This window comes from Vidua macroura, chromosome 3, assembly GCF_024509145.1.
Source record: "Vidua macroura isolate BioBank_ID:100142 chromosome 3, ASM2450914v1, whole genome shotgun sequence".
Taxonomy (NCBI): domain Eukaryota; kingdom Metazoa; phylum Chordata; class Aves; order Passeriformes; family Viduidae; genus Vidua; species Vidua macroura.
In genome coordinates, this window is record NC_071573.1 from 58,688,580 (window position 1) to 58,713,527 (window position 24,948).

At 41.1% G+C, this 24,948-nt stretch overlaps 1 protein-coding gene across 2 annotated transcripts in view; it reads right to left on the reverse strand.

The window, feature by feature from the left end:
* Positions 1-2,026: 2,026 nt before the first annotated feature.
* MYB (MYB proto-oncogene, transcription factor) overlaps positions 2,027-24,948 on the reverse strand; it is a 28,043-nt gene continuing 5,121 nt past the window's right edge. The window contains exons 3-16 of one of the 2 annotated variants that reach the window (XM_053973264.1): positions 24,629-24,700; positions 23,885-23,977; positions 23,270-23,490; positions 21,519-21,756; positions 20,649-20,729; positions 20,154-20,249; positions 18,547-18,804; positions 17,140-17,505; positions 15,494-15,636; positions 14,778-14,892; positions 14,566-14,691; positions 13,780-13,890; positions 13,039-13,146; positions 2,027-3,466 (exon numbers count right to left, since the gene is read on the reverse strand). In XM_053973264.1, coding sequence (XP_053829239.1) covers positions 3,350-3,466; positions 13,039-13,146; positions 13,780-13,890; positions 14,566-14,691; positions 14,778-14,892; positions 15,494-15,636; positions 17,140-17,505; positions 18,547-18,804; positions 20,154-20,249; positions 20,649-20,729; positions 21,519-21,756; positions 23,270-23,490; positions 23,885-23,977; positions 24,629-24,700 — 2,145 coding nt within the window. In that variant the 3' untranslated portion in view covers positions 2,027-3,349. Of the gene's footprint in view, positions 3,467-13,038; positions 13,147-13,779; positions 13,891-14,565; positions 14,692-14,777; positions 14,893-15,493; positions 15,637-17,139; positions 17,506-18,546; positions 18,805-20,144; positions 20,250-20,648; positions 20,730-21,518; positions 21,757-23,269; positions 23,491-23,884; positions 23,978-24,628; positions 24,701-24,948 lie in introns of both variants that reach the window. The other variant, XM_053973263.1, reaches the window with a different exon arrangement.

Below are 24,948 nucleotides of genomic sequence, written 5' to 3' on the forward strand. Positions count from 1 at the left end.
ATGAGAACTTGACTGAACCTGCTTTCCTTTCATTTTGGTAGGTTACTCTAGGCTTAAATGTGTCCAGGATGGCCATACACCTGTGCAAAGAGCCACTTCTAGGACAGGTTGCTGTCACCGAGACCATTTACACAGACCTGCCTCAGGACAGCTCTTGCCTGACCAGTTCAAGATGGAATTTGCCAGAGAGGTGGGACTCCTCTTGGGCCTCTGAAAGATGTGTGTTTCAGGCAGTGAGAAGAGCAGGGTCACACAGGGACATTTCTGTGAGAAAGGCATGTAGGAGGTGGCACTTTGCTGCAAGGGAAATGCAGCCACTATTGGTGGAGGGAAAATAATCAGCTTCCTGGGTCTAGCATCCAAAGAAGGCCTCTTCCTTCACCCATGCTGGGCACCACATGCATGCAGAAACAAATGCAAAGCAGCCTGAATCTACTGAGTGTTTTGCATTTTCAGTGAAATGAGAAATGGGGAAAAGAAACATTTTCCTCTGTATTAGCTCTAAGTGTGACCATCAAGAAGACAATTATTGTTATAGTTATAGATGTTTAAAATGGATTTTAAAGCAACTGAGGGTGTAGGGGAAAAAAAAGCCCACTCCTTTTTCTGGGCACCTGCAGGCTGAACTTCCGTGGTTCCCGGCACTGGGATAATGGTCTGTTTAAACGCAGCCAGGATCTGTGCAGTTACCACTGGAGCCATACAAGGCAGGAGTTTTGCCTTGAAGTCCTGTTGTAAGCTTGGCCTTTTTTTTTCCTTTTTTTTCTCCTCTTTAAAAGCTGTAACACATTGCCTAAGCTGTGTGGCATGCCTCAAGGCAGGCCTTTCCCTCTTCCCACGTTGCACGCCGAGTCCCGCAGGGCTCTCTTATCTTGCACAAGCGGTTTGAGGCGTGAGCCCGGCAGCTCTGGCACAGGCAGGGGCTCCCGCAGACTTCCCCTTCTCCGTAATCCATGCCTGGCCCCGGGGTCCTGCCTGCGGTAACCGCTGAGAAACGGCCTCGGGGTCGGCTCTCGCTGGCCCCCAGCGCTGGGTTGAGAGCCCAAACCGCACAGGAGGGATGGATGTGAAGCACACTAAACAACTGGGAGGGGGCTGCTGCAAGCACAGGTCTCTTCTCACAGTGGAAGCCAAAAGCACACGAGCAGGGACATGTGCAGAGGGCGGAAAAGGCCTTTTTGCTCCTCCTTTTCTGTGCACTGCATGGTTTGAGGGCCAGCTTGTGTGGTTTCAGCTGGGGACTAGGCAGGTGCTGGGTAAGGAGCAAAAAGGGCTGGAAGGCACCTTTGGGGCCTAGCACACACATGGCTACTCTTTCATCATGGAGCTGAAGTCTGCTCTCATGAATATCAGTATGACTTTGAAGCACTTGCATCAACTTACATTTCTGCAATTTATTTTCAAGCTACTCAATTTTTTTTTTTTTTTTTCTGACAGGACGCCTTTTGTTTGTTTGTTTTGTCAGGAATTGCTTTTATCTCTAGCCTTCCTAGGGCTGAAAGACCCTTAGCATGTCAGCTGTGTGAGGCTCTTGCAGGTCTGTCCAATTATTTGCTGTGAAGCACAATGCACCAGGATTTCAAAGTATACTCTTGCCTCTGTTTTCTTAAGACAAGCATGAAAAAAGCGTGTTCTACACTTACAAGAACTCCAGAATATTTTTCTCTTATTCAATTGGTTTCTGACCTGATTGTCCTTAGATGAAAAAATAAATTAGCCAGCACTGTGGGATAAGGGAGTTTTTCACAAAAGGTGCAGTGAGTCTCCCACTGACTGAAGCTGACCTGGACTCTGGCGTCAATAGAGATGTGCCCTGAGACCACAACATGCTCAGTACTCAGTTTTGTGCAGTATTCCTTCCACTTCCTTAACAAGCAATGAGAACCGAGGATTTTGAGGCCATGGTCTGCAAAACTCTATTTCTTGCTTATCTAACTTGGCTGGGAAAAACCTTCTTGGCCTGATTGTTGCCTTTAACACCACCGCCAAAAAACTGAAGACAAACAAGATTAGGAGGCCATGGAGGTTTAAGTAAAAAAGAACACACTTTATTTATCTACAAGGCAGTACATTGTTGTATAAAAAATTAAGTGCAGATAAAGTTGCACCAAATGCTGTTAAGGCAGCAAAGTCAGAGGCTGTTATAAAAACACAAAAAATAAAAAAATAAAATAAAATCAGTGTTTTGCCGTATCAGTAAAGATCTGATATGGCAGTACAAAGAACCATGTATTTCTAAAAACCTGATTCAGTACACAAGACCCAAGTTAGGGAACAACTAGCTAGACATGGAACAAAAGAGACAACATGAACAAGACAGTGTTCTCCCAAACATATGAAGGTGCAATGCATGCTGTTACAAACCAATGAGAAACAAAACAACACATCCACACAAATAAAAATCTCCCAAGAACAGTGTTCAAAAATATTGCTTATAAAAAAGGGGAAAAATTATAAATGATGTAAAAAAAAATTAAAACAAAAAGGTCTGAAATGCTAGTGCATAGTCAATTAGCTAACATCAACATTTGTTTTTTTCCATATAAAGCTCTACTGCTCCTTTTACACTAGCAGCATGTCTACACGCTAAGGTCTGTAGCAGCAAAACACAGTATTCATTTGGCATTTACAAAATTAAATTACTGAATAAAAATATAATTTTTCTCATAAATCTATGTTTCATACAGTAATATTTTTTAAAGCAAGCTAATAATGCCCCCCCCCCAACAGAAACACACAATGTATAATGGCCTAGAACCAAAACAGAAAGGAGTATTTCAAGAGGCATGGATGTTTGAGCATTCACGATCTTGATCAGCTTTCCCCTTTTGCACAGACAAGCGTTTGTAGTAATGCTTTTCACTTCGGTATTTTACACCAATTAATTTTGTTCAGTGATTTAAAATATATCTGTATGAGTACCTGCTCTTTCATTATTACAAAACAAAATAAAAAATAAAAAAAGAAACAAACTAAACCCCACCCCTGACTAGCACATCACTGAAATAACAATACTGGTGTATTAAGTCTGTTTGATCTCAAAAAGTACAAGAAAAATTATCTTTATTATAAGACTGCACTTAAGATCATTAATTACCGATTCAAACTCAATACCTAATAATTTAGGCAAGTATCATTAAAAAAACACAAACTCTTAAGTTGGGTGAAATCCAACAAGAATACATATGCTGAGTGACTAAATGCACTTTGTGCTGCTCCCAACTGTTGTACCACAACAAAGATAGGCTCTTCTCCCATTCATGAAAAGTTCTCATGCAGAGGAACAGGAATTTCCCAGTGGAGGTGAAGTGTTCTCAAAACCATAATGCTTCTCTGTGCGTCGACCCTTTCACATCACCAGAGTCCGGGTGGGGAAGGTGGCCATGTATTTGCGTGCCTGATCTGTCAGAGCCATCTGATCCTCAATCTTCCCGCAGGACGCCGACTCCCAGGTGTTGTTCAGATGCTAAATTAGCAAAGAGAAACAGAATTAGTTTGCATGCTGTGTGATTTATCCATAGTCCCAGCCAAAGCGAGGCCTGCTGACAATTAACTGTCCCATGAACAGGCAGGGGGATGTTGTCCTGTCCCCTGAGGAACTGAAATCTCAACACAACAGGCAAAAACATGTCACCCTGACTTCTCAGTTACTGACCACAGGGGCAGATAGACAAGATGATCTGCAGAGGGGACACCACAGGAGATCCAAACTTTCCTGCTTCTCTCTCAGACAGTGTCTTTTCTACAGCTGTAGCCATAGCTACAGCCTTGCCTTTAATCCTTTAGGAAGGTCTAAACGAGAATGTATTTGGCAGGCCAACTTCACTGTCAACAGAGCACAGACAGGCTACAGCGCACAGTTAAAATAATCAATGTTATGACCATGCACAAATTCCTGCTGAACCTACATTCTAAAAATGCAGCTGCTCTGTCCTGGAGATCCCTAAAGGGACCTGACAAGCCCAGCGCTGCCGAGGATTCCCGCGCTCAAAGCTGCTTTCACCTGTGTGCAGCGATCAGCACCCACCCAATAATGCAGCTCCTCTGGCAAAGGAGGAGGGAGGGGGGCTCGACTCTCAGCAGAAACAGCTTTTTAATTATCATGTAAGCCATTTCACTTCTTGTGGTATTTATGGAGGTTGCAGACACCATTTAGTATAATGCTAAAATGAGATAAACCTATCTGCAGAGGGCTGTGTGTGCTGTATTTATTTACTCACTACACATGTGAGACATTTCTCATTGCCTTGAGCTATAAACAGCAATGAAATTTCAAAGCTCCTGGAATTTACCAGGATACACACTTTTATTTTTTTCTATTGAACTCTCTCACTTAGCCAGTGTGTCTGCCTTTCCACACTGAAACTTTCTCTAAGACCTGAATAAAAACTCTATTATCACACAGTTAGCTGTACAAATAGTCTGCATTCCAAAAATGCACACAATTGTGCTTATCTTTCCACAAGGGAATCCCAGCACTGCTGAATACTGAGAAGGTGTATGCTCAGGATCCACCAGCAAAGACAAGTCAAGAGAAACCTTTCGCAGCTCTCCATTGCATTTGAATAGGATCATCTTTGCAGTACAATAACTACGTAGCTCAAAGAGATGTCCAAAGCCTTCCCAACCTCTAGGACACTGGATGAATCATAATTAGTGGACTGCGAACCATCTGCAGAACTGTCCTGGCATGCCCATGGCTCTTTCTGCCAACTTCTGGTTGTTAACTTTGCAAGAGGATCCTTAAATTATTCTCTGGCCTAAATGTTTACAGAATGCTCTTCTGACTGTAAACAGTGTTATCTGAGACATATGGATAGTATAAGGCTGGGCAACTATGAAATACAGATAATTTCACATAACAAGCCCTAATCAGGGTACTAGTACAAACACAAGGGACCGAGGTTCCTGCCTTGGAGGCCTTACAGTCTGAAAGGGACAAACCCAGTGAATAACTAAACAAGTGTGCTAGTCCTCTGCAAATTTCTGCTGGGCTTCCCTAGACATGGCTTTCTCTTCTCTGTAGGGAAGTTCCAAATGCTGCCTCTTCTCCTGGATGCCATTTTGCAAGCAAAACTGCTGAACTTCAGTAGGAGTTCCCTTTCTGAAGGAGAACCAGGTCAGGCCTCAAATCATTAAGTTTCTGCAGTTTTTGTGGGAAAGCTGCATCTGTGAAGTGAACAGACATGCCATACACCTATTTTCTAGAGCTGTGGAACTTGTGCTGTGGCTGAGCTGAGGGCATATGTCAGAAAGCAGGTGTGACACACTTTCTGTGTGCCACAGACCCGCATGCAACACACCACAGCTCCTTTCATGTTTTGGTTAAACAACTTCCAGCCTAAATTTTTCAAAGGCATCTACACAAGCTGGGAACCTACAACTCCCTACTGATCCTCAGTGAGACTCAGGCACCTGTGCATATTTTCCCCTGCTGTTTTAGACGTATTTGCATGAGGAACCAAATTAATGCCTGGTATAAAGCCATTGGTTCTTCTTAGAAGTTGGATTTTTTCTGTACACCTCAAAAGCAGCTGATAGTTCTCATATATCCATGATTTCCAAGGACAGAAATATGTGTCAAACCAGTATTTCCCTGTGATCCCCCAAAGCTTCAATGGACCAGTCTAGAAATTAGAGATCAGCAGTCCCTTAAATAACTGAAAATATGTAAGGAAAAGTCCATTTGTCATAGTAAGTCAATTTCTGAAAACTATAAGTAACTTCAGGTAAGGAGTGTCCCCATTTCATAAATTAGGCTTAATTGTTAGTATCTACACTGAGCTCTTTGTATTAACAGCCATGTGCTTAGTAGAAAAAAAAAAATCTGTATCCTGATATCACCAACATCTCAGCAGGCTGCTACATGTCACTCATTCCACAGAAAGCCTGGTCTTCATCTTTAGCCTGATGTCAGTGTGGCAGAAGCTGCTCAGGCAGGCAGTAACCCTCTGCCCTCCCACTGGGCTTGGCTGCCCCAGGGAGCACTGGGCAGCAGGCACAGCAAGCACAGGAGGACCAGCTCCACCCCTCAATTGAGCCTGCTTGAAACAACTTCAGCTTTGCTGTAGGGACATTAAAGTTTTCATCCATGTATTATTTTTCCCAGTAAATTACACTATTTACACTTTTTTTCCCCCTCCCTATTGTGACAAACTTATAACAAGAGCTAACTCTGCATCTGGGTGATGACGGTGAGAGCTCTGCTCCAGTGAAGAAAGAAAAATTGGACCCAAAGTATCATATTTTCTGATGCAGCATATTTACTAACACAGTTTTCCATTCTACCCTTGGTGAACTCAGATAACATTTAAGTGGGTATTTTTAATAAACATTTTCTGTCTGAAGTCCTGACTCTCAGCAGCCAACACAAAACAAAGCACAATGCCTGTGCCTTGCCAACCCTGCAGCACAGTGCCAGAGGCACGTGTGAAAGTCATCCTGATGGGAGCAGTTTTCCTTCCCTCCTTGGCAGGGTGTGCTGGGTCCTACAATCCAGGCAGAGTGCCTTTCTGGGCCTGGTCACACACAGCTATGGGATCTCCTTGTAAAAAGGGATGCCACAATGCTTCCTTCCACACCAGCATGGCAGCAAGTACTGACAGGGCTCTGTTACAGGACAGTGGCAGTGCCCCACAGACAGCAGTACCCAACAAATGTATCAGAAGGAAAGAGACTCAAGGCAGAAGGCTACAGGCTGGCAGGAAAACAGCACAGAAACCCTAGCCAGAATACTCCTGTTGCAGAATGCTCATTGCATCCTCCTGACCACATTTACAAGTCTAACTCTGCAAATCTGAAGGAAACAAGATCTTTGTAACCAGACGCCAGAAGGCCTGACCCATACCTCACCAAAATTGATGGACATGTTTTCATTAATCCAGTGGATTCATTCAGCCTAAACTCAGTCATCTAAGAGTGGGGTGTTCATTTTGGCACCTAAATTCCTAGCCAGTGGGGAGTGAAAGTGATTTCCAGAATAAATTCTTTCCACATACACAATTTTTTCATTGCTTCACAGGGTAGGAGACCAGTCTTAATTTTGCTGTCAATTAAAAGAGTTCAAACCATTTCAACCACTACTTCCACTGTATTTTTTTCTTCCAAACACAGCAGTTTCTCTCTTTAAGTTAAATCACGGAGTGGAGGGGGAGAAGAAAGTATAGTGCTACGAGTTCTCATAGGATTAAATTACAGATCCATGGTACAATTCCAGCTTTGTCATTCTCCCTGTCCCTTTTCTTTTACTCTCTCTCCTTTTTTTTTTTTTTTTTAACCTCAATAATCCTACCAATACATCCTTCTCCTGGCAGCAAAACTACCTTATTTATCCTGTAATATGCCTTCAACTGCCCTCAGGCAAATATGAACTGTAAACAAACTGTCAAAGCTGTAACTGGGATATCCAGTTAAAGAACTTTAAATAAAAACTTGGACCATCTAGAGAAAACAGACCAGAGTAAGGGAAGAAAACAATATGAAAAGGTGCTTTTCTAACAGAACTAGTCCTTCTGCTCTTGTAGCCCAGACTGCCTTTTCATGTGCTGTCTCTATAGCTTAAGAAAGCTCCTGTGTTACAACACCTTTTGTGTTAGAAGCCAATGCCAAAATCAAACATTGCTGCAGTCCTACAGTGCTGAGCTCCCAAACTGATGAAAGTCCAGAAGAAATCCTTGGGCAAAGAACTGTGTTAGAAAACAGACTTTACATCTCTGCTTTGCTGGCAGGTAGCTTCAGCAACTCTAGCAAAGCTAGTGGTGTTACAAACATTACCACTAATTTAGCCAAGCTGCTGGTATTTTAAAATAATTTTTAAAAAGCTAGTGGATTTAAAATATTTTAAATGCCCAGGTCTCTTTTTGTGTTTCCCTGCTGCAAAAAGCTGGATTTCTTGTCAGCTTTCCCTTAGATTACATGGTATAGATTGTCTGCAGAATGTGCCACTGAAAAGAAGGCTTGCAACAGAAATGCAGCACTCCTGAAACAGTAAAAAAATGCACTAAACAAAACAATTTCCTAGCAGAAAACAATAGACAGCATATGAATAACATGACTTTCTATTCTGTAAGGATGAAGAACTGGCATGACAGTAAAGACTAATTAAAAACTAAAGTGACCATAAATTAATTTTTTATCTCATTTGACAAGACAGACCACTATTTCTACCCCTGCTGCTGGCTTTCTTCTGGGGCACAGGACAGACTTCTTCTAAACTCTGGGGCTTTCCAAGCTGCTCAGAAATACAGTTTCCTAAATGTGAAAGAATAAGATGGTCCAACTTTTCAGCTTTGTTATAAGCATGACACCAGAGCTAGAAAGAGCTATTTGATGGCATTTTTAAGAGCTTAACCCTGAAGTTCTTGCTCAGATAAAACTCCTGCTCAAGACACATGAGCTTCCCAAGTAAGATGAATGGACTAGATTATGGAAGTGGGCTAATCATCTGCAACTCATACGAGGATATTCTTCCCTTCTCCAGTAATCTTTTTTTTTTTTTCCCCCACAGATCAGAATACATCGCTGCAAATGTGACTAATAGTTAAGCTGTGACTTTTCTTCCTGAGAGACCATCACCAGCTCAGGGCAGCTGTAACTTCCAATTTGTTTGCAACCCAAATTTTGCTGACCTGGGAGGAAAACATGCAATGACTGGCCTGTAACTTTGAACCTTCTCTGGCTCCCTCAGCTGTGGCAAGCATATCTCCTTCCTGTACATATCACTCACTGGGGACAGAAGGGGCAGCACAAGTGAGAGAAACCTCTGGGGCTACCTTCCCCTGCTGTGCAAATCTCAAACACAGCATGCTTCCCCCACTCCCTTGATTAAACAAAGGAAAATATGAGATTTTAGGACCTTTTTCCCTCAAAAAGCCATGGAGGAAAAACAGAGAAAACCTGCTGTTGCAGAAGACCATGCTGCCTTCCTGGCCATTTTTTCTTACAACCAGACGCAAATAAAACAACATTTCACTTTTTAAACTGAGAAAATTAAGCTTCATGACAGCTCAAACACTTGAAAAAAGGTTAACCAAGTAAGTGTTTTAAAATCCTTTAAACTTACTCTTTGAAGAAAAAGGCTACATAAACCGCTGAAAGTCAGGAAATTCGAGCTGAAATGTGTCAGTCTGTGGTTAAAAAAATGGAAAGTGACAGGAGCTAGGGGTTGAAGAACATTCTCTTTAGCTTGCAGGGCTTCTACCTTGTGTTGTTTCCTTTGTTACTGGGGGAAGAAGATATCAAAGCAGTGCTATTTTCTTAAAAGGCTCCATTTCATGGTGTCTTTTGATAGCCTGCAGGGTTAGGTGGAAGGTCTGTGATTTAGCCTACTTTTCTATCTGTTAAAATGTCTATGTTAGGATAGTTTGAATTATGTACTGCTCCAGAACATAATGTGAAATAAAATTTAACTTTTACATAGGAAGGGCCAGAAACAGAGGGGTTTTTATGTAACCTCTTACAAGGCAAAATTCAAGCACATACTCAGTACAGATCATCTTTTTGTCTTGGTACTGGAGTATGTTATCCCAAAACCTTAACCCTTGGAAAAGTTGCTAGTGAGACCAAAATCTCCCATGACATGCAACTAAGTGACAAAAATATAGGGTGCAAAAATACAGGTTTTAACTAACCCCATGAATACAAAGCAGAAATATTTGAGATCCATGCAATGGAGAGTAAGTCTATCCCAAGGCAACATGTGGGTTTGGTGAGACATTCCTGTTCCTGCCAGTCTGACAATGCTCCATGCACAACCGTGAGATTTGTCACATAGGACAAAAGAGCTGGCTGAACCTCCACGCCTTGCCAGAAAGATCTTACACAAAACTGCCTTTACATCCAATGTCTTAGGGAGACTTAACAGGGGATTGAATGAGGATAAAACCCAAACTCTTTTTGGGTCCATGGAGGCTTCTTCTCGCTTTGCTCTGTACAACATGGACAGCACCAAACTCCAGTGGTGTTACATGGAGTTACCTGACCTCACATGCCAAATGATGCAACATGCTGTTCCTGCTAAGTGATGATGAATCACATTGTGCTATCTGATATGGCCATCAGCTGCTATTTACTAAATGGCATATGATCAGTCAGTATCCAAAACGCAGTAAAAAATATCATTAGAGATATGTTTGAACATTTGCTACTCTTGCCTTCTTTGGAACTTAACAGCAAGACAATAAGTAATCAAGAATTTTGATCAGTTTATCCCTTGCCAAATATCTTTGTGTAAATGTAGTGCAAATTATTAAAGCAATGAAAAACTGTGGGCTGGTAAATATACTGCCTCCCTCTTTTCTAAGTTCAAATTTAAAAGAAAATGGAATTTTAGAAACCAATATAAAAAAACCTCCATATTAAAAAAACCTCCTAAGTTTAGTGCTGTCTTTGTTTCTGTCTTCCCTTTCCATGCACAGATCCCAAGGCACAGAGATTGCTATAATTCTTTCTTGGACTGAAGTCAATGAGAATTTGCCTAAGTAAGAACAGTTGGATCACACCCAAAATATTAACTGCAGCAATGTCAACATATGCAGACACCATTAAATTTCACCCACATGAGTTCCTTCATGCTAATGTCTGCTTTCATGGGATCAGTGGATTTAGTCCAGTTATTTGTTTGTGACCATGCATGTGTTCATGTATGAGGGTGAGACACCAAACTCTAAGCCAGGAAGGGCAGAAAGCATAGGACAATAATGTGCTAAAATCTGGTCATGTACAAAAAGCAAACAGTAAAAACAATGACAAGCACAAAGGCTAATGTTTTCCATGGCTTTGCACCCTTTAGACATGCTATGCCCAAGTCACATGAGTCCATTTACACTACACTGGAGGAGGGAAAGCATTAGGGCCAGAGCAGCAGCAGCTTCTGGTGTGAAATAGAGCCAGACTACACATCCTTTCTGAGCTGCACGGGGCCACACTCCTCCCCTCTGACATGAAGCCAAGCAGCTTTACCATTACTTTTAACCAAGACACCAAGTCCAAACCAGAGAGTGCAGCCATTGGCAGACAATACTGCATTGTTATAAAAAGTCTGTATTTCATTCTGAAAAAACTGTCTGTGCCACCATCACAGAAACCCCAAACCTCATTCTTCATTTAAGATTACATTTCAGCTGAAAAGCTCAGTGTTCCACCAGCAGAGAGAACAATTTTACCTTCATACTAGTAAACCAAGAAGCTGCCTACTAACTATTCATTTTGGGGCTTTTTACAGCTACTTTTTCTTTCAGTTCGACACACTTTAAAAACTGAGAGGAGCTGGGAAGTCCTTTTTAACTCAGTTCCTACTTAAGAGAAGGTCCTCTTTATCCAAACAATGAGCACACCTGACTTTTAACATGGTTTTCCTAAGCATGGACTGAAGAATTGAATGCAGAATGATCCACAAATTGACTCATGTAAACTTCCTGAACAAAATCAGCATGAGTGAGGACAGAAGGTTAAACAAGCCCTTTCATTTATAGCAGCTTGTAAAGAAAATATTTTTAGATAGCAGGAAACATAACACCGGTACACCAAAGATCAAAAGATCCTATTTTACAGACCTCTCAGATCCTTCTTTTTTATTACAGCCAGAGTGCAGGCAACTACCACTAACAGGACAACACACAGCCCATGCTGCTTAACTACCTGAAAATCTTGCCCTAAATCTGTGAAGGAGCCCGGAGTTTGGCTGGGGTCACAGTTCACAGGCAGGTGTTGGGATGCAGCAGGGCTGAGCTCATGAGGACCAGCAGCCTCCTCCCAAGCACCCACCAGGGAGCTCCAGCAACCCCCTGCAAAGATGGAGATCCAGTCTCCTTTGCCCTGAGGTGGGTCTGAATTCAGCACTAGATCAGGGGCAGCAAATCTGCAAACCCTTTTTTTGGCTGTCTACCACAGTGCAGCCAAGAAACACAGTTCATGAGGGAAGAGCAGATAAACAACATTGAGTGTGAGTCTTTGGCCCCTACAGATGCCCCCATGTCAAGGGGAGTCCTAGTCCCTGCTCTCCAAAGATGTTTTTCATCAAATGATTCTGCAGCACAAAATACAAGCCTACTCCATGGCAAACTGTGCCAAATGGGGATGTGTGTAAAATTTTACTATCTCCTTTTTTAATGCCTGGCTAGAAATGCCTAATCAAAACCAGCCTGTATTCATTCCTTCCTACTGTAAATAATCCCTAATGTAAATTCTGGAAAGAGGGAGGAAAGAAAAGATTAGCCACGCGGACTATCTGTCTGAAAGTCAGGAACTATGGAGTTACAATTTCCTTCCTGACAGTGACTCACCCTGGGGAATGAGACACTTTCCTTTATTTCTCCCAAGTGGAGAAGGGCTACAAAATCACTTAGTCATGTACCTTGGAAATACAGAAATTATGTTTTGTTTTCTGAATGACTTGCCTTGAGTTTCACTTAAAGTACACAAGAACTGCCAAACTGGCTGCTAATGACTTTGGTGGGCTTTGGCTCACTCCCTGTACAACAGCTCCGTTTTAAAGCACAGCAAATGTGTGTGTTTGTTAATACTTGGCAAAAGCACAGACACATAAACCCCAGCGTCAGATCTGACGTACACTACAACAATCACACGTTTAGCCTTCACTGGGGAAAGGCCATCCTGGTGCTGGGCTGAATGGGCAACACTGGCCACACCTGTGCAAACCAGGCAGTGCTAGAGTCTCTCCTCTCACCGCATGGCCAGTCACAAGTTGTGGCCACCACCACACCTACAAGGAGTCTACAGAAAAAAATGCTCTGGTCCACATTAATTCTTAGTCCTACCAATTCCACACTGCACCCAGCTGAGTTACAACACTCCACACACAGGGCTCTGCCCTGTTTAGCTTCCTGGCTCTGCTGCAGCCACTGTGCCCCCATGCTCCACAGGCAAAGTGAGATCCTCAGCCACATTCATCTGAACATTTCATTCTTCCACACTCAAAACTTAAAATCGGTCTGTGAGAAAGCAATATATATATATATCTGTATGGATGCATATAGGTATTTTTATATACAGAGGATACTTTTATCAAAGAATAATTACCTGTAGAGGACTAGCTAGTGGCCTGTTTCTAGGTACTGCAACTGTTTTGTGAAAACTATCATCATCTTCAGACACAGGCATCTTTAAAATGGAACTGGTAAGAAGATTCTGAGCAGGAAAAGAAAAAAAGAAAAAGGTTTTCAGCAACTCATGAGAACAACCTGAATTGGAACGCATTGTAAGTAAACTCAGGCTGAGTGCAGAAGTTGCTACGCTGGGCACAGCCACAGATGAGGAGCAGATGTCAGCCTGGTGTCCCTGGGACTTGGCTTTGCAGGAGCATTGCCCTGTGCAAAGGTTTTCCATCCAGTGAAAATCCCAAATTCAAGAGTTACAGTAACACTGAATAGTCCTTAAGTCCTGGCAATGCAAAGGGATCTGTGCTCATGCAAGGTCTCCTTTGCAAAAACCACGAGAGAGTGTCTCTGTCTCTTTCACCGGTTTTTAACTCCATGATCTAGTAATTTCTACACACAGGTGCAGGCATCCTCCAAGGGCAGGCTCTTCAAAGTCTGTGGGCTGCAAAATGACTGCAACTTCTGAAACCTTCTATAGGTATCAGAGTGATAATTAAGAGTAGCATTTTGCTTTTTATGCTCAGTACAGGAAAATTACACAGAAATAAGGAATAAAGCCTACTTGTGAAGAAAATCAGAAAAAATCTTCTCTTTCTCTTGCATTTAAGAATCAAACAGATGGAAAACAAAGAATTCCTTTGATGGCGTGAAAACTTATACTTACTGGCACATCTTCCATAGTAGACCCAGGTGTAAAGAGCTGAGTGTTCAGGTTTTCTCCTTCCCAGTGATTTGAGCAAAAGAAATTTCCAGCTTTATCTGTTGGGGACTCCACCTGAAAGCAGAAAAGGCACGATTCAACCATCACATAACTGACCAGGAGATTTCTGTCAGTTGCTTAACAAAATGAACAAATATTCTTCACAGAGGTGCATAATGCATGTTTACAGTAAGATCTTTTACAGCAGCCTTGCTCTTTGCAGAAGAAAAAAGTTCAAGGTTCTCCAAAAACCTCCATCTAATAAAACTTTGAATACTTGCACTCAGTGCTCTGTCAGTATTCAGGAGTTTAATCTCCTAGAAAGGATTGAGAATAAATGTATTTTTAGAACTTTAGTGACAAAGTAATATAATGCAATGTCCTCAAATGTTCAGGTTTCTAAGTCACTCCATGGAGCTTGGTCCCCATGGGGTTCTTCTATACTTTTCACCAATATTTGAAAGATTCAATCTAAATTCATGTCTAATTTTTCTTTTCTTTTTAAGTTTCAAACGAAAACTGCATTAGAACGGCCCAAGCAAACCCCTGCTGAAAACAGCAGAAAGACTTCTATGGAAATCAATGGGAGATGAATTAGACATGCCTAGTGTACTATATGGAACTGACACTAAGATCTTGGGGCTCACATGAAAGAAAAACAGACACAGCTATTTAACAGAAAAGGCATTGCTATAAGTTTCTCAGCAAAGAGTTCTGAATTAAATTGCCTCAGGTAAGTTTGAGATTTACCTCTTGTTTGATTTTCTTCAGCAAAGGGGGTCCACTTTCATGTAGCCCAGCCACTATTGCAGATTCCTCCGTCTCCTGCTTGATAACATCCTGCAGATCTTCTACAAGATGAGTTGGAGTTTGAGGCTGAAAGAAAGAAACGTTATATCCAAGTCCCAGAACATCCCTCTGCACTAATATCAAAGCAACTTTTATCATTGTTTCCTTCTTACCAGCATCTTCAAAGGACCATATTTGATTTCCTGAGCTGCAAGTGCGTTTTTGAATGGAGTGGGTGTTCTTGGAGAGCTTTCTAATATCGACCTCTTGATTGCTGGAGTCCTGAAACTTTAAAAAGGAGAGGAACTTTAAAGGAAGATGCTTGGAAATACTAGCTCTTTACAGAAATGCATGCATACAGACGGTATTGTTGTAAGACTTTGGAAAATATTTCCCTGCCATCCTATTTTGCTTTTACAGCAGAACATCAATTTGACTTTGATACGGTGTAATGGCTTCATTTTAAAAACTGGTGAACCTATATGCATGGTTTGATAACCCACCTCAATAGTCATAAAGTGGAAGTTTTACTCCCAACTAAGAAAAATCTGAGTGTGTGAACAAACAACTCTGCAGGAAGCACAGAATCATAGAATGGTTTAGGTTGGAACAGTCCTTAAAGATCATCTAGTTCCAAACACCCTGCCACAGGCAGGCACAGCTTCCACGAGATCAAGTTGCCCAGGGCTTCATCCAGGGATAGGCCATTCACAACATCTCTGGCCAGCCTGCTCCAGTGCCTCACAGGCCGCTCAGTAAAGAATTCTTTTCTTGTATCTAATCTAAACCCACTCCCTTACAGCCTAAAGCACATGCTGACCCAGCACTTCGGTTGCATGCAAATGTGAAGACATGGACCCTCATGAGTTCGACAAGACAACAGACTTACACATGATTTTCCTTCTGAGCTTTGAAAGTCTGGTCCCTGTGGAACGGGGTGGAAACTGCCATCTTATGGCCGCACACCGGCGTGGAGGTAAGTGCAGGGTTGTCCAGGTTCAAGTTTTCATGATTAGATGAGGTGTTTAAGAACTGCACATGTGGAAAGAAAAAATTAACAGGAGCGTCCAGATTACATGGCAGACCTCTTAAGCTGACATTATTCAACAAAAGAAAAATAAATTATTTTCTTCTGATTGACATGAGTCACTCTCCTGATCCTATGATTTGAGTAGGGGTATGTGGGGTACCTGACTACATTGTGAAAAAATACTCAATGGCTTGGCTCAGGAAGCTAGAGAGGGAAATTCTAAAGGAAATGACATTCTGTTCCAAAGAGAAAAACTTTCCACCACTTTCAGAGCCTAATTTGGATTTTCTCCAAATAAATTTTAATTAAGACCAGTTTGCCCAAGAAACTGGGTGAAAATGAGCAAGGGATGTTTCAAAAACAAACCCACAGGAAACAGGGTTAAATTCCACAAATATTTATATGGGGCATCTAGGGGCTTTTAGGGCAGTGAAAGTGTTGATGATAGGAAAATAAATTTCCTTTCATCTCTCTCAAAAGAAAGTACTTCATTTTCAGAGTATAAAATGAAAGCTGCCACCTGTGATGGGAGCGTGGAATACTTTGGAATGGAAACAGCTGACTGGAAAAGAGGCAGCACTATTTGTTTGGAGAAAATTGCTCTGGTACGTGTTCTACCTAGTAATCTAAATAGTGTTTCTATTTCTAGTCTACAAACCTGTGAGCATAGTGGTATCCTTTATTCTGACAACAATTCAATGTATTCCCTTCTAGATTCTGTCACTTTAAAAAAATGTGGCATGTAAGAAAATCTGGCTTTCCCTGGAAGAATTACATATGATTAAAATAGCTAATAAGTAATGGGAAATACAGTGGGAAATCATTACATGAAATCTTTTACTATCCTTCATGAAATAGTGTTTCTTTGACATCAAAGACTAAAGCAAACTAACACAAACAAACAAAAAATCCAAAACACTTTTAAATAGTGCTACAGCTGTGAAACAAAGCAACCATCATCAGGAATTTCAAAGTGCACCCCAGGCCATTTTCCTCCTCATTCCTATTCCACTCCAACTCTCATGGCCTGGGCAGAGGATGGCAAGCGTGATTTGAATTTTCTGGTTGTTGTCAGTTTGTCTCACAACCTGAATGCTATTTAAATGCAGTTTGGGGTTTTCTAGGTCAATGAATCATACTGTACATGGACAGAGATGGAAAGTATCACAGATGATCAGAAATGTTGAACTCTAGTAGTTGGAGTTAGCAACAAGAGTAAAGCAAGGAGTCACACTCCCCTACAAAAAAGATCCAAAAAGGCAAAAACCCAAAACACAAAAAAACAAGCCCCACAGATGAATTTAAAAGCCAAGAATCAACAGTTAGCTTGCTGATTAACTAAACTCAGCAGTGAAGACTAGGAGCAGTGAGAAGATTCAAACATGGAGTGAAATCAACAAGCACAACGGTAATTAGTCATTTGTTCCAAAGGATTAGTTTCTAAATTGTTAAGACTGGGGTGACTTTTGAGAATTAGTAACATCTGTGCAGAAGTCTTGATCTACCTGCGAGGGAGAGAAGGGCAGGCTTTTGACAGGGGAGCGCTTAGGAGGAGTTGAGCTGCTGACGTCAGCTAGGACCAAGGTGCTACCGTGGCCACTGGCTGAGGGGCTGCAGTGCCCTCTCCTTTTGCGAAGAAGGACCCACGGAGCCGCACTGCCCTGTGAGGCAGATAAGGTCTTTGGTGAGCCAAGAGAGCCCTGACTCAACATGACTTTGCTCAAATTTGTGGTGGGCTGTCCTTGAGGTCTACAAGCACTGGGCCCTCTTTGCTGAAGCTGCGCGACTTTGCCTGAGGGAGCTCTGCTAGCCGGAGTGTCTGTGTCTTCAAAGAATTCAAAACTGCTGAGATCACCCCATGATGAAGGATCCTGAAACAACGTGGGAGGCACGGAACTATAAGACAGTGTATAGTGCCACCTCATGAAAATACAGCGCTAGGATATGTCTGTAACCAACAACAACAACAAAGTCTTTCCCAGTTCAATTCAGCCTGACCCTGTCCACGGGAGCAGCAACACTGTGAACACAATTTGTGTTTTCAATACATACCTTGATCTTATCAAACTGTCTGACATCCTAATAGTGTTGCTGGCAACTGAATCCCTAACGAATGAGTCAAATTATGTCCTTACTATTTGCTTGCCCAGTGTTTTCTGCCTGGTATGATGATGGTGCCTTTTGTTACAAAAAAAAAAATGTGTGCTGTAGACCAAGACTGGCCTCCTTCTAACATGCAATGCTGCTCTGGATGTGCTGAAAGGGAAATGATACCAAATGAAGCAGACATCTCTGCTTCTGAAGGAGGTTGCCACCAACAAACGTAATTCAATGTGCTACTTCTATACATGTAGCATCCCAGAGACTGCAATGACAGTCCACGTCAATGTCAGATACTTGACATTTAAATGTGTGTTTACAGACCTTCACATATGCCAGGGCAAGTCCCTTAAACTTTGAAAAGCTGCTACTGAGGCTACAACTAAAAAATCTAGAAAATGATGCAGATACATGAGTGGCCACACCCAAACCTATGGCACATGCCACTTGAAATATCAATAAATATCATTGCATTGTTTAAAATTTTTCATGGTATCACTGATTGTATTATAAAGAGACTTAAAATTGAGAGATTGTTTCAAGCTCCTACTGTGCACCTTGCCAAAACTCACACTCCCATTCCAAGATGTAGCAGGAAAGGGAGACACCCACAAAAAGCATATGCATCCATGCTTGAGGGCTTCATTTGCAAGCAGCTGAATTTTGTCATGTCAGAAGATAAACTTCAGATCCTGGAGCAACTTGAAGTTACTCGGGAAAAAAATCAATGACCACATTTAGGACAATCCCAGCTCCTCACCCCTTACGCCTTGACCATGCACAAATCCACCTGAGGCGGCGAGTCTACTTACGGAGTCTATTAACTGGAGTGTTTCAGCAAATTCTAAGAGATTCTTAACATTATCCAGGATGTTGCTCTGGTGAACAATCATGCACCGTGCAGGGGATGCACTTTCCTCAGGTAAGCAACCGTGATCCACCGGTGGAGATGGAGTACAGTGGTGATGCTCCCCCAAACAGGAAACAGGTGCACTGTCACCACTGGTCCTGGTACTGTCAGCAATTGTGGTGCTGTGCCAGCCGGGGTAGTTTGATGTGTGGTTCTGTGTCTAAAGGAAGAAGATGGAAAAAAAAAAAAAAAAGAAGAAAAGGGAGGGGGGAAAGGCAGAAGGAACTTAGCAATGAAATTGCACAAGGTGTCAGATGCCACTGGAGGAAAGATAAAAGTAGTTGCATCATCATCTAAAAGCTTATGCCTATGAAACAATTGTCAAGATGTTTCCTTTCATCAGTGCAAGATCTTGTTTTAAGTAATACTGACATTGTATTTGTTATCCCAAAGTTACCTCATAATTTACTTCCAGGATTATAGGCATATGTCATTAATAGCACATAATCAATTCATACTTTGTGATTCCAAGTGCTCAAAAAGTCTGCAAGTCCTTTTCTGTAAGAAGCAAGAGATGGCAGGATTTCCCTACTGAGCGCTCAGCACTGTAGAAGGCTAAACGTTTTTAGAGTTAGAGTTGCTTTTGTCTGGTTATCTCCTTTTCTTCTGCTATCCCTGTCTAATGCTACAGCTTACACCAATGCAATGAAGGGGCTGTCAAATCAACGTGGTTAGGAAAGCAGAAGAACAAATTAACAGAAGTTTCTTTCCAGTGTGATCATGCAACAGAAGAAATTGCAAAACATTAACTAAAGTTAAAAAGTGGCCAAACTAACGTATCATGCATGCAATTCTTTTACTATTCTTTTAAATATTACCCAAAAAAAAAAAAAAAAAAAAGAATCTGCTGGCTATCACCTATCTTCAAAAATGATTTGGGGATTCTTGGCTTTGGTGACAGTGTTAAGTAGTTACACAAGGGTTTTCACACATTAACATCCAATGGCATATACAATGAAGTCTGAGAATTCAGTAATAGCCAGCACTTGCTCCACACATGCAGTTATGAAGAATCTAACATTATTCAGAAGAATAAAACAAATTCTCAAACATGCACCAAGTCTGAAGCTTACAAAGTGTATAAAACACAGCTGAAGGAAAGAATACAACAGAGAAGAAAAATCTAATGCACAGGCACTACATTTTCATCACATGAACCATTGCACACTTTCAGAAACACAGATCCTGTTATTGATTAAAGGTCTGTAGGATTTTCAACTTTTGTACAATCATCATGTTTCCAATATTACATCACGTTAGGAGCCCAATCCTGCTCCCACTTTGCAAAGTAATATACCTGCAAAATTTTTGGATTTTTTTTTTCAATAAAAGAATTTACAAAGCAGATACAGATCACTTATGTGCCATGTTTCATCCCTTAAAAATGGAAATATAGAGCCTTGATTAGTACTGAAGGCAGAGGGGGAGTAAAAAGTTAAAAAGACAAGCACTGGGGTAAGGCTGCTATCCCTCCATCCAAGCACACAGTGACAATCTTACTGGTAATGCCTGCTGCCCTTTCAGTTCATTCTCAGTCGACATTAGTAGCAACTCTAATTCCTTTATTCGCTTTTCTTTCTCAGGGTCTTCATCATTATAGTGTCTCTGAAATTAAGAGTTAAGGGAAAAGAAAAGATAAAGGTCTGATAGGATGTAGCAACTAAAATGCTCATGGTTTGCCGACCTGTGGTTATAACAGCCAAATTAGATTCCAAGATGAAACAAATGTCAATTGTGTTTTCCACTACCAAAGTCTCTGCTGAATTTCAGTATAGACATTTGAAATGGAGAAAGTGAAGGCCATCACACCAGATGTCAACAACTGCATTTAAAATCCACTTCAGAAGGAGCAATTATTAGCCATGTTAGAATTCCCCAACCTTCCCCATTTTTTCTTTTCAGCACACTTAATACGTTAAAATGTTTCCTTAATGTACAATGTCTGATTTTAGTTTATCAAATATTTAAGAAATTGACTCTTGAAATAAGGTTCAAGTTATCTACCTGGATAGCTGCAGCAGCTGGCTGAGGTACATTGACAATATTTACATGCAGTGCTACTGGATACGGGATCTGACCAGGAACCTAGGTCGAAAAGCAAAAACCAATTATTTCCATCATATTATCTGCTTGCATTGTTAAATTATGTTAAGCATACTTTGGTGTTGGGTACTTAATATTTGTAGTCTGTGGAGATGAAATAGCAAAAAAATAAAAATGTTTACAAGAAAAGTAATCAGGTTTTTAGGAATATGATAGCAAGCATTAGAGAGGAAAAGAAAATTCATATATGAAATATTTACCCTTTCTGAACAAGAAAAGATGAATAATTTATAGACACATTTGTAAGGATTTTCTAAATTGAAGTGAAAAAGCAAAAGATGCAATTTACTATCATCTAAAACTCTACAATGCAACTGTCTGAAGCAGGAGCCTGTTTCATTATTAATCATTAATACAAAAGAAATCTGATTAAAAACAATACTTGTTCACTTGGTTCTGACAGGCAACCCACAAACAGAATACTACTAAAGAGAATGTGGGAGATTTTGACAGAGAACACAGAATTAACCAGATTCAATTGATATGCAAAAAATTTAATATTCACAACTCTAAGAAATATGTTAACTGCTCCCAAGACATTAAACCACTGTACCCGGTTCCACCACCTGAATGCCACCAGTTTGAAATGTACTTATTTTCACCACTGAACAAATAAAAGTCAAAGAAATCCTCATCTGACATCAAACACATCCAAGTCCACCAAGATGAAGAAAATCCTTCGTGCTGAAACCAGGCATGGCTAAACTGGACCTATCTGTTCAACAAGGCAAAACAAGCATCCCCCCTACACTGACATTTCCAGGCACTTACGTTCTGCGGCTCAGGGATGTGGTAGTAGGGGTAGTCACTGCTCAGCGGGGGCTGGCTGGCCACCGGCAGCTGGGCGGGTGGTGATGGGTTGTGAGCAAAGGCCATCAAGGGGTTGTTCTTCTGAAAGCCAGCAGCTGCTGAGGAATGGCAGGCTTTGGAGGACTCCTGCAGGTAGCCCTCCTGCTCAACCTTCCGGCGCATGGTTGAGTTCCAGTGGTTCTTGATAGCATTATCAGTTCTGCAACAGAAATACAGATGTTCGAGGAGTTTCAAATATGAGCATTTCCAATTCAGACAGGTCAATGGGCAGGGAACTGCTGTTGGCATTTCTGTTTAAACCCTGAGCTCTTCTCTGACCTTCCTCCTACCCCCATCACTACAGATGCTACTCCCAAGTTCTGAGGAAAGATGCTCAGTATAAAGGTTAGGGAAAAAGAAAAATGGGCTACAGTTGGTTTACATACTTTTTAAACCAATCTTTCATGACTTACATCCTCAAATTGTAAAAAATGACTAATTTCATCTTCACGTCATTCCCATGAAGTGAGGAGACAACAAAGGCTAATATCTCTTTGAGGCTATCCTAAAGGAATGCCAACATCATCTTCCTATATCTTAATATTTCAGTGGAGTCTTATTGTGTCTCATTACTGGAAAGAAAGACTATGGAGAACAGCTGTGAACAGACTAACTTCCAAGCAATTTCCCAGCTGGTCACCTAGACAGCAACAACAACATGCTCTACACACAAAATCGGTAAACAAAACTGTTGGGATTTTTCTTAGCAGAAAAACTGAGATTCAAATCCTCACATATATGAGTTAGGAAAAACAAACTTACCAACTTTGTGAGATTTTTAAGAGTACACTTTAAAACAGCTCTGCTATTTGAAAAACATCACCACTGTGTGTTACCATTCAAAGTAGTATCTGTGATTTGTGGAAGCCAGAAAAATATTTCCAAGGGCTAATTCCTTTCTTGTTATCTTCTAGAAGGTAAAAGCAGCCCAGGGAATGACTGTTTAAAGGGCTATCATGATCTTACGCCTTATATTTAGGTCTATCAAGTAGCAGGAAGAAACGTAGGAAGGGAAACCTCTCCCTTGCTTACATTATTTGCTTGCCCACATTTTGAGTCACTTTTAATCAAGCAAGCAAGACACTGAATCTTTGCATTTATATACAAGCTGTACAAAAGCTTTCAGTGAGACAAGTATTTCCAGGACCAGAGTTTGAAGAAAAAATTTCTCCTATTTTACACATGGTTTTTTAACAGGTCAAATTCATCTGGATGATTCAAGAGCAATTAAAAAAAGTTGAAGAAGCCTTCTCTTAAATAATTTTGAATAAATAGACTGGATTTCATGTTGAAAGCATACCCTTAGCTGAATGTAAAATATGTTCAATTTGCAGAGCCCGATCCTTTCCTGTTAAATCGATTTAAATTTTGATAGTCATCACAGGCACAAATAAGACTGCACAGACATTTAGGAAACTCTTATGGTCTTGCTCCAGTTATTGGCTTTTTTACCTGTGGCAAACATTAATAGCCTGTAAAAATAGCACACTGCTGCGTGTACTGACCAAACAGTGAAGTTCCTCACTGAGAAAAACACACACTGGGTCACTGGCTTCCCAGGTTTTGATTCCAAAATTTTTTCGATTTATACAGTGCAGCCTGAGGCGACCAAAACAGACTGCTCAGACCTGCAGCTTTTCCCCTTTTTAAGCGCTAAAAGCATATGTCATTACCGTCCAGGCAGCAACTTTGCAATCTCTGCCCATCTGTTTCCCAGTCTCTTGTGTGCCTGGTAGATAATTCTATCTTCCTCTTCTGTCCAGGAGGTTTTCTTCACTTCTGGATTCAAATGGTTGTGCCACCTCTCCCTGCACTGTTTTCCAATCCTTCCCTTCAAATGCTTAGCAATGACAGACCAGCGCTTTGGACCGTATTTCTGCACGAGCTCTATTACCTTCAAAGAAGGACATAAAAACTGCCTGTATTTAATGATGCATGATGAATCAATGAAATTTTTTTCTGTGGTGAAGCAATATTTTCAACAACATTTCTCAAAACTGCCAAAGTAAAACTAATAGCAATTAAGGTTCCCCGCTTCCCATTCATATTTTTACCCAAAAGGAAAAATCTGGTAATAGTTAAGGCATTTCTAGACTGCAATTCCACATTACAGTGCTATAAAGCCACAGTAATTTATTTGCATAGCAAACTTAGAAAGCACTACACAAATACAATCTGCCTCTGGCCATAATAATGTTGAGACCACCAAAGTTTCCAGGAGTTTTGCCCCAACACTTGAAATTTGCTCATAAGGCATTAATCAGAGAGAAAGAAAACTGATTACCTACCCTTTGATCCTCCTCTTTAGTCCACGGACCTTTAATAAGTTCTGGGTTTAGTACCTTCTGCCATCGGTGCTGGCACTGAACATCTGTCCGATTCTAGTGAAATGTGAAATACACAAAGTGGATACCTCTTTAGAAAAGATGAAAGTAGAGTGAGAATGCTCTTGTTTACACTAGTTTTGATGTATTTCACTACCAACTAAGACTACTAAACAACACAGAGTGATACAGTAAGTCTGAAAAGAAGGTGGTCAACTATCAATTTGCTCACAGAACAAATAAGGTTTCCATCACTTCTGCATTGAGGACTCCCTCACCAAAACTACACAAATTTTATCTTCCCCACCTGCACAATAGCTGGCATGCTTTCACATGCAGTATTTCAGCAACAGCCAAACACAAAGCAATTTTCTTCAAAATCATACTTACAATTCAGCAGTTTTTTTTTTTGCTGTGCTGAGACATTTTGTTTCATTGTCACATTGGCCATCTACTGTGCAAGTCCCCACCATCCCCCATTTTTGCTTGTTTGATTTTTTCCAACCCTTTCTGAGAAGTAAAAGGAAAAATAAATGTAAGGGTTTCCACAGTAATCTAACTGAATTTCTAAGGTCTCCATTTGTGGAAGTTTTATATCTCCCCTGAAAATGTAACTATAAAGCAACCACTCCCCTTCCCCTTTATCAAGGAAACCCCTTGATAAAGAGTTGCTACTAAGCCTGGAAACAGAAACCAATATCCACTTACAGGAAGGAAATTGGCAATGACTTTCCAGTCTTCTGTGCCATTCTGCTCCACAAGCTTCTTCAACTTCTCATCCTGAATCATAAACACCCCCCCCCCCCCAGATATAATTAATATTGCAATCTGTTATTATCCAAATGTAATATTTTTAAAAATTCGTTCTTATAGCTACTTATGCCTCTACTTCTGCTTTCTGAGCGTAAGGGAGGGTGGTCTGCAGACTTTGCGTGCTTTTAATTCCTAAAGCATAAGATTTTTCTACTCCTTTGGATTTTGGTAGGTTCTTCACTGTGTTGCAGGAGAAAGACTGACTTCTGTGCAGT